Below are 9,859 nucleotides of genomic sequence, written 5' to 3' on the forward strand. Positions count from 1 at the left end.
ATCTGGGGTAGATAAGGGGATACTAGTAGGATCCCTGGTGGCCTGGGGTACATAAAGGGTTACTAATAAGGCCTCTGGTGGCCTGTAGTAGATAGGGGTAGTGATCTGGGGTAGTGAAGGGATTATTAGTAAGACCCCTGATGATCTGGGGTAAATAAGGGATTACTAATAAGACCCCTAGTGATCTGGGGTAAATAAGGGGTTACTAGTAAGACCCCTAGTGATCTGGGGTAGATAAGGGATTACTATAAGACCCCTGATGATCTGAGGTAGATAAGGGGTTACTAGTAAGACCCTTAGTGATCTGAGGTAGATATGGGATTACTAGTAAGACCCCTAGTGATCTGGGGTAGATAAGGGATTACTATAAGACCCCTGATGATCTGGGGTAGATAAGGGGTTACTAGTAAGACCCCTAGTGATTTGGGGTAGATATGGGATTACTAGTAAGACCCCTAGTGATCTGGGGTAGATATGGGATTACTAGTAAGACCCCTAGTGATCTGGGGTAGATAAGGGATTACTATAAGACCCCTGATAATCTGGGGTAGATAAGGGGTTACTAGTAAGACCCCTAGTGATCTGGGGTAGATAAGGGGTTACTAGTAAGACCCCTGATGATCTGGGGTAGATATGGGATTACTAGTAAGACCCCTAGTGATCTGGGGTAGATATGGGATTACTAGTAAGACCCCTGATGATCTGGGGTAGATATGGGATTACTAGTAAGACCCCTAGTGATCTGGGGTAGATATGGGATTACTATTAAGACCCCTAGTGATCTGGGGTAGATATGGGATTACTAGTAAGACCCCTAGTGATCTGGGGTAGATATGGGATTACTATTAAGACCCCTAGTGATCTGGGGTAGATATGGGATTACTAGTAACACCCCTGGTACTTGGCCTCTTGGTTAAGGAACCCGATAAGGTTATGGCAGACCACCCCATCCAGGGGATATATTAGGGCCCTGCCCTGACAATGAGGCCATGATGGCCGTGACATCTCCTCTTCTTCTGTGCTTCAGGTTTGGCCGCAGGACGATGCTGCTCCTTTCTATGGTCCTGTCCCTGGTGTTCGGGGGGATCTCCGCGGGGTCCGTATCCTACCTCATGTTTGCTGTCAGCCTGGCGCTAACTGGATTTTTTCTCTCCGGAATGACCATCACCGTTGTGGCTCTGTGTAATGTTTTCTTAACCTTATCAGGGGGCACTCAGCTTAGACCAGCACTGGGGGGGAAGGTAAGGAGGTAAGGGGGCGCTCAGTTTAGACCAGCACTGGGGGGGGAGGTAAGGGGGCACTCAGCTTAGACCAGCACTGGGGGGGGGGGGTTAAGGGGGCACTCAGCTTACACCAGCACTGGGGGGGAGGGGGTAAGGGGGCACTCAGCTTACACCAACACTGGGGGGCACTCAGCTTAAACCAGCACTGGGGGTAAGGGGGTATACGGGGAGTACACGGGGTAGTAGATGGGGTACATGGGGTAGATGAGGTACACGGGATAGTAGATGGGGGTACACAGGCAGTAGATGGGGGTACACAGGCAGTAGATGGAGGCATCTTTGGTGTCATATAGTAAAAGAAGGAGCCTGGGGGTGTAGGAAAGTATAAGGGGCGCATGGCGGGGACCTCAGATCTGCAGAAGGAGTTGGGTCACATGTCTCTTCTCTCCTCAGGTCTGGAGTGGGTGAACATGGAGCAGCGCACTGTGGCCGGAGTCATCACCAGCATCTGCTGGAGCCTGGGGAGCGCGCTGCTGGCATTGACCGCGTATCTAGTCAGAGACTGGCGCTGGCTGGTGGTGACCATCACTGCCCCCTGTATCCTGGGCATCGTCAGCATGTGGTGAGAGCCCAACCATAATCCTCCTCCAATCATATTCTCCTCCAATCACATCCTGCCCCTCTCCTCCAATCAATCACATCCTCCTCCTCTCCTCCAATCAATCACATCATCCTCCTCCCCTCCAATCAATCACATCCTTCTTCAATCACATTCTGCTCCTCTCCTCCAATCACATCCCCCTTCAATCACATCCTGCTCCACTCCACCAATCACATCCCCCTCCAATCACATCCTGCTCCTCTCCACCAATCACATCCCCCTCCAATCACATCCTCCTCCTCTCCTCCCATCACATCCCTCTCCAATCACATCCTGCTTCCCCCCTCCAATCACATACTCATCCTCTCTTCCAATCACATCACCCTCCAATCACATCCTCATCCTCTCTTCCAATCACATCACCCTCCAATCACATCCTCCTCCTCTCCTCCAATCACATCCTCCTCCTCTCCTCCAATCACATCCTCCTCCTCCTCTCCTCCCATCACATCCTCCTCCTCCTCTCCTCCCATCACATCATCCTCCTCCTCTCCTCCAATCACATCCTCCTCCTCTCCTCCAATCACATCCCCCTCCAATCACATCCTCATCCTCTCCTCCAATCACATCCTCATCCTCTCCTCCAATCACATCCTCATCCTCTCCTCCAATCACATCCCCCTCCAATCACATCCTCATCCTCTCCTCCAATCACATCCTCTCCTCCAATCACATCCTGCTCCCCCCCCTCCAATCACATCCTCATCCTCTCCTCCAATCACATCCTCTCCTCCAATCACATCCCCCTCCAATCACATCCTGCTCCCCCCCTCCAATCACATCCTGCTCCCCCCTCCAATCACATCCTGCTTCCCCCTCCAATCACATCCTGCTCCTCTCCTCCAATCACATCCTCCTCTAATCACATTCTCCCTCTCTCCTCTGTCCTCTCCCCCTTCCCTCCCCTTCTTCCCTCATCTCCTCCCCTTCTTCCCTCATCTCCTCCCCTTCGTCCCTCCTCTCCTCCGTTTTTCCCTCCTCCCTTCTTCTCAGGTGGCTTTCTGAGTCCCCCCGCTGGTTGCTGACCAAGGGTTTTGCTGAGCGAGGGGAGAAGGAGTTGGTGCGATGTGCTGCCATGAACGGACAAGATCTGGAATCTTTCAGTAAGAATAAAGAGGTGAGAACTTCTGCAAACCTGGGGCTCAGGGTGATTCCTGTGAGACTTCCTGCTCTCTCCTGTGCGTCAGGGTGATTCCTGTGAGACTTCCTGCTCTCTCCTGTGCGTCAGGGTGATTCATGTGAGACTTCCTGCTCTCTCCTGTGCGTCAGGGTGATTCCTGTGAGACTTCCTGCTCTCTCCTGTGCGTCAGGGTGATTCCTGTGAGACTTCCTGCTCTCTTCTGTGCATCAGGGTGATTCCTGTGAAACTTCCTGCTCTCTTCTGTGTGTCAGGGTGATTCCTGTGAGACTTCCTGCTCTCTTCTGTGCGTCAGGGTGATTCCTGTGAGACTTCCTGCTCTCTCCTGTGCGTCTCCATGGCAGTCAGGTTATCTGGGATCAGTACTATAGATATTGGTTGGCATTACACCCTGTTCCAAATTATTATGCAAATTATATTTGAGTGTCACAAAGATTAAATATTTAGTTTTTCAGTGTTTCAACTCATGGATACGTGGGCCCTCATTTACTATTGCAAACCCGACATGTTTTGTCGGGTTATGCGTCAGATTCTGTCCCATTGTACCAGGAATTGTCAGCACCAGATTTTACGCCAGAATTGAAAAAAACCCAGATTAACTCTCCATTTTGCTAAGAAAACCCGAAAAAGGGGCATGGACGCTGGGAAAAGGGGCGTGTTCCCGACATTTTCACAAAACCACAACATATTTACTAAGATTTCCACAGAAAATGTGGTGGATTTGAGCTGAAGAAACCCCGACAGATCAGAACAGGTGTAAAAAAAAAAAAAGAAAGAAAAAAGCAAACTGTAGGGAAACCTTAGTAAATATCTTGGAAAATAAATTGTAGAGAATTAAAACCCACAAAGAAACCTACACAACACTCTTAGTAAATCTGGACCATTGTGTCTCAGGCTCTTTTGATGACTGAAAACAATCCCGGACCCCTGTGATAATTAGATACCAGCTGAGCCCAATATAATAAATGACTACTAAAGGAGGGGTCACATTATTAAGTAGACACCATTATCCGCAATAATGGGAAGAAAAAGGATTCTCTGCCACCGAAAAGAGTGAAATAGTCCAATGCCATGGATGAGGTATGAAAACAGATATTTCACCAAAACGTAAGCGTGATCATCGCACTATTAAGAGATTTGAGGCTGATTCAGAGCACAGACGGGTTGGTGCAGATAAAGGGACATTAAGGAAGATTTCTGCCAGATCCATGTATTGGATCAAGAGAGCAGCTGCTAAAATACCATTACATAGCAGCAAACAGATATATGAAGCTGCTGGTGCCTCTGGAGTCCCACGGACATCAAGGTGTAGAGTCCTCCAGAGTCTTGTGCATAAACCCTTCGGCCACCACTAACCAATGCTCACAAGTAGAAACGGCTACATTGGGCAGAAATATACATGAAGACTCATTTTCAAACAGTCCTGTTCACTGATGAGTGCCGTGCAACCCTGGATGGTCCAGATGGATGGAGTAGTGGATAATTGGTGGACTGCCAGCAAGGCGGTGGTGGAGTCATGTTTTGGATCGGAATCATGAGAAGAGAGCTGGTCGGCCCCTTTAGGGTCCCCGGAGGTGTAAAGATGACCTCTGTAAAGTATGTGGAGTTTCTGACTGACCACTTTCTTCCCTGGTACTATGAACTAAGCTTTCCGTAATAAAATCATTTTCATGCAGGACATTGCACCATCTCATGCTGCAAAGAATACCTCTGCATCAATGGCTGCTATGGGGTTAAAAGGAGAGAAAGTCATGGTGTGGCCTCCAGCCTCCCCTGACCTCAATCCTATTGAGAACCTTTGGAGCATCCAAAAGATCTATGAGGGTGGGAGGGAGTTTACATCCAAACAGCAGCTCTTAGAGGCTATTCTGACATCTTACAAACAAATTCAAGCAGAAACTGTCCAAAAACTCACAAGGTCAATGGATGGAAGACGTGTGAGAATTATACCGACTGTTATTTACATCAATTATTTAGGGAAATGAGAAAAATATCATTTGCATAATAATTTGGAACATGGTGTATATACAATGCCCCCCCGGACCTACGATGGCCCTGACATATGATAATTTCAGCATACAATTACTCTCAGAGGCCATCACATGTTGAAGGCAGTATCAACATACGATGCTTTTGTATGTTGGGGCCATCGCATAAACGGCTATCCCTCAGCGCAGACTGCTTCAGCTGCCACCGGATAGCCGTTTCCGGTGCCCCGTGCTGACGATCACTTACCTGTCCTCGGGGCTCCGGCGCGTCCTCTTCGGGATCCCCTGCATCGTCGGCGCTCTCCATCGTTGTCATCACGTCGCTGTGAACGCCGTCCCGTCATCATATAGGAGCGGCGTGCGTAACGACGTGATGGCGGCGATGGAGCGCGCGGATGCTGGGGAGGCATTGCTGGAGCGTTGGCTGTCCGGGCATGCTGGGAGTTGTAGTTTTGCAACATCTGGAGGTCCACAGGTTGTAGAGCACTGTCCTATACTTTACATTGCACGGATCCCTCAACATGCGATGGTTTCAACAAACGATGGTCCATTTGGAACTGATTACCATCGTATGTTGAGGGACCACTGTACTGGCACTAGGAATTGACCTGACCTACGTTACTGTACGGGCACTGGCACACTGAATGGCATAGTCACTGCAGGCACTCCTACCATCATTACTATGTGACTGGCAGCGGCTCTCTGTGCCGGATGTGGACAATATGAGTGCAGTAGTGCAGTATGGCCTGTGGGGGCGCTGTCTCATGTATTGTTTTCTGACAGAACATTCAGAAACTGGCGCAGTCCTTGGGATCTTCCTCCACCAACTTTTCCTACATCGACCTTTTCCGGACTCGACAAATGCGCAAGATCTCGCTGTGTTCTGGGCTGGTGTGGTGAGGACCGATCTCCTGATCTGGGGGGTCTCCATCTCTGGGCAGTGACCATATCCCGGGTGGTAACATCTCCATCATCCACAGGTTCGGTGTCGCCTTCTCCTATTACGGGATCAGCCTGGACATCTCCGGCTTCGGCCTCAGCCTCTTCCTCACCCACTTCCTGTACGCTCTGGTGGAGGTACCCGCCAAGCTGAGCATCTACTTCCTGCTGGACTATCTGGGGCGTCGCAAGACACAAGTCCTGACCCTAATCATGACGGGGGCATGTATAGGAGCCAACGTGGTCATTCCCCGCGGTGAGAACCATTATACAGAGGTATACGTAAAAGTATTAGTACCCCAGAAAACAGTTAAGAACAAAGCAATGTATAGAACGAAGATGTTCATTGGAGGTATGAGGGATCGGGGAGGTATGCAAGATTGTAGGAGGGAGCGGGGAGGTATGCGAGATCGTAGTAGGGAGCAGGGAGGTATGCAAGATCGTATGAGGGAGCGGGGAGGTATGCGAGATCGTATGAGGGAGCGGGGAGGTATGCGAGATCGTAGGAGGGAGCAGGGAGGTATGCGAGATATTAGGAGGGAGCAGGGAGGTATGCAAGATCGTATGAGGGAGCAGGGAGGTATGTGAGATCGTATGAGGGAGCGGTCAGGTATGCGAGATCTTATGAGGGAGCGGTCAGGTATGCAAGATCGTATGAGGGAGCGGGGAGGTATGCGAGATCGTATGAGGGAGCGGAGCGGTCAGGTATGTCAGATCGTATGAGGGAGCGGGGAGGTATGCAAGATCGTATGAGGGAACGGGGAGGTATGCAAGATCGTATGAGGGAGCGGTCAGGTATGTGAGATCGTATAAGAGAGTGGGAAGGTATGTGAGATCGTATGAGGGAGCGGGGAGGTATGCGGGGTCCTATAAGAGTGTAGGGAGGTATGTGAGCTCGTATAAGAGAGCGGGGAGGTATGTGAGATCGTATGAGGGAGTGGAGAGTTATGCGAGATTGAGAATGACTGGGCAGGTATGTAGGGATATATGACGGACCGGGGAGGCGAAGAAGGATGTATGACAGACCGGAGAGGCGCAGAGGGACGTATGACGGACCGGGGAGGCGCAGAGGGACGTATGACGGACCGGGGAGGCACAGAGGGACGTATGACGGACCGGGGAGGCGCAGAGGGACGTATGACGGACCGGGGAGGCACAGAGGGACATATGACGGACCGGGGAGGTGCAGAGGGATGTATGAGCTTTATCCATGGGGCCCTGGATGGTCTTTAGAATGTTTGTCTGCCCCCTATATTAACACTTTCCTCTCTTCTCAGCGCTGTGGCCTCTCCGCACCACTATCGCCATCATTGGGAAAGGCTTCTCAGAGGCGGCATTCACTGTGGTCATCCAGTACACAGCCGAGCTGTACCCTACAGTGATCAGGTACCACAGGAGAGGCTGAGGGGATGTGGAGGGGTGGGGGTGTTAGTCAGACAGAAGAACCTGAGGGGAGGAGGAGAAAGAGATGAGAGAGAGAGAGAGTCCTCAGCTGTTTATGTTCTTTGTCCCCTCAGACAGAACGGCATCGGTTACACATCATTTTTGGGGAGACTTGGGGTGTCCATTGCTCCTCTGATGAAACTTCTGGATGACTTCTGGCCATCACTGTCCAAGGTGATCTTCTGCAGTATGGCGGTGATCTGTGGACTGACGGCCACGCTCCTCCCCGAGACCCTCAACGTCCCCCTACCTGAGATCATTGGAGATGTAGAGCGCAGCGGGTCAGACAATCCACGGAAATAATAGATCCTCACAGAGAGAGGCCATGGGTCAGTAACCAGGGGGGGGGGGGGGAAACAATCCACGGAAATAATAGATCTTCACAGACCGTAGATCCTTCCCATAAAGCCCCTGTGCAGGAACTAGAGGGATCAGCCAACAAGGACTTCAACCATCTGAGGCTGGGTTCCCAATACGTTTTCCCCCATACGGGAGCGCATACGGCAGGGGGGAGCTAAAACCTCACGCTCCCGTATGCCTTTCTATGCGCTCCCGTATGTAATTCATTTCAATGAGCCGACTACAGGGAAACGTTCGCTCCCGGTCGGCTCATTTTTGCCCCGTATGCGATTTTTCCCAGCACCTAAAACCATGGTCGACCACGATTTTAGGTGCGGGGAAAAAGCGCATACGGGGCAAAAATTAGCCAACCGAACGTTCCACTGCGATCGGCTCATTGGAATGAATTACATAAGGGAGCGCGTAGAAAGGCATACGGGAGCGCAAGGTTTTAGCTCTCCCCTGCCGTATGCGCTCCCGTATGGGGGAAATCGTAATGTGAACCAGCCTAATCTTGTGTCCTGTCCACGGAAAACTGTGGGATCAGCCACTAAAGACCCCCCCCCCCTACTGTATTGTTATAACCTAATTATACCCAGCTGTTTCCATATTAACCTCTAAGTAAGTGAATTACTGTCCCCCGAGGACTGACTCTAGCGAGACCCCCCCCCCCCCCCCCGGACTGACTGCAAAGAAAACATCCGCTCAACCTCGACCGCAGAGAGGCCGCCCCCCCCAAGGACTGGATGCAGAGAGGCCGCCCCCCCCAAGGACTGGATGCAGAGAGGCCGCCCCCCCCCCAAGGACTGGATGCAGAGAGGACCGCCCCCCCTGGAGCAGTGACGCCATTCATTATGTATCTGAATAATAAAAAAGATTCCTGCCGTTATAAACACCGGAGTCCACATCATAATATGACCAATATAAGAACCGACCTGAGGGGGCAAATAATTACACAAGAGCCAGCGGGGACGACAGAAGGCTTTACTGAGGACCCAAAAATCACATCATCCAATCAGCAGTTGTCGTGTGATAGACGTGTATGGTGTGCGTCATGTGACCGCCATGTAATGGTGTGTGTCATGTGACTCCCATGTATGGTGTGCGTCATGTGACCCCCCATGTAATGGTGTGCGTCATGTAATTCCCATGTATGGTGTGCGTCATGTGACCCCCATGTATGGTGTGTCGTGACAGACATGTATGATGTGCATCTCGCAATCCCCCCCCCATGTATGGTGTGCGTCTCGTGACCCCTCCCCTGTGTGTATGGTGTGCGTCTCGTGACAGACGCGAATGGAGTGGGTGTCACGTGATCCCCGTGTATGGTGGGTGTGTCATGTGACAGGTGTGTATGTGTAATAAACATCCCCTAGGACTATACATCTATGAGCTACAACTGAGGCGGGTCTACTCCTCCCCACACACAGGTTAACCCATTCCTCTCCTGGGACTGCTATAATAAGGGAAGATAAAGTCAGGAGCTGAGTGAAGAGTGAGAGGACCCCCAAAAATCCAGGAAGATCCAGGACAGAGTAAAAAGTGACCGACAGAACATCTAGGGGGCGATAGCAAAGAATATCTGCAAAAGATTCAGAGAAGTGACATCACCGACTGTAACCGACACACATTATACAGGAAGTGACATCACCGACTGTAAATTACACACATTATACAGGAAGTGACATCACCGACTGTAACCGACACACATTATATAGGAAGTGACATCACCGAATGTAACCGACACACATTATACAGGAAGTGACATCAACGACTGTAACCTACACATATTATACAGGAAGTGACATTACCGACTGTAACCTACACACATTATACAGGAAGTGACATCACCGACTGTAACCAACAAACATTATACAGGAAGTGATATCACCGACTGTAACCTACACACATTATACCAGGAAGTGACATCAGCGACTGTAACCTACACACATTATACCAGGAAGTGACATCAGCGACTGTAACCTACACAAATTATACAGGAAGTGACATCACCGACTGTATTCGACACACATTATACAGGAAGTGACGTCACCGACTGTAACCGACACACATTATACAGGAAGTGACATCACCGACTGTAACCTACACACATTATACAGTAAGTGAT

General features: G+C 50.4%; 1 protein-coding gene across 1 annotated transcript in view; it reads left to right on the forward strand.

The window, feature by feature from the left end:
* Nucleotides 1-7,899, forward strand: part of LOC130302063 (solute carrier family 22 member 7-like) — a 96,147-nt gene extending 88,248 nt beyond the window's left edge. Inside the window, exons 3-9 of the mRNA XM_056551677.1 lie at nt 1,028-1,182; nt 1,677-1,845; nt 2,878-3,001; nt 5,794-5,906; nt 5,991-6,205; nt 7,227-7,335; nt 7,467-7,899. Coding sequence (XP_056407652.1) covers nt 1,028-1,182; nt 1,677-1,845; nt 2,878-3,001; nt 5,794-5,906; nt 5,991-6,205; nt 7,227-7,335; nt 7,467-7,695 — 1,114 coding nt within the window. The 3' untranslated portion in view covers nt 7,696-7,899. The remainder of the gene's footprint in view (nt 1-1,027; nt 1,183-1,676; nt 1,846-2,877; nt 3,002-5,793; nt 5,907-5,990; nt 6,206-7,226; nt 7,336-7,466) is intronic.
* Nucleotides 7,900-9,859: the final 1,960 nt, after the last annotated feature.

Source organism: Hyla sarda, unplaced genomic scaffold (assembly GCF_029499605.1).
Source record: "Hyla sarda isolate aHylSar1 unplaced genomic scaffold, aHylSar1.hap1 scaffold_115, whole genome shotgun sequence".
Classification (NCBI taxonomy): domain Eukaryota; kingdom Metazoa; phylum Chordata; class Amphibia; order Anura; family Hylidae; genus Hyla; species Hyla sarda.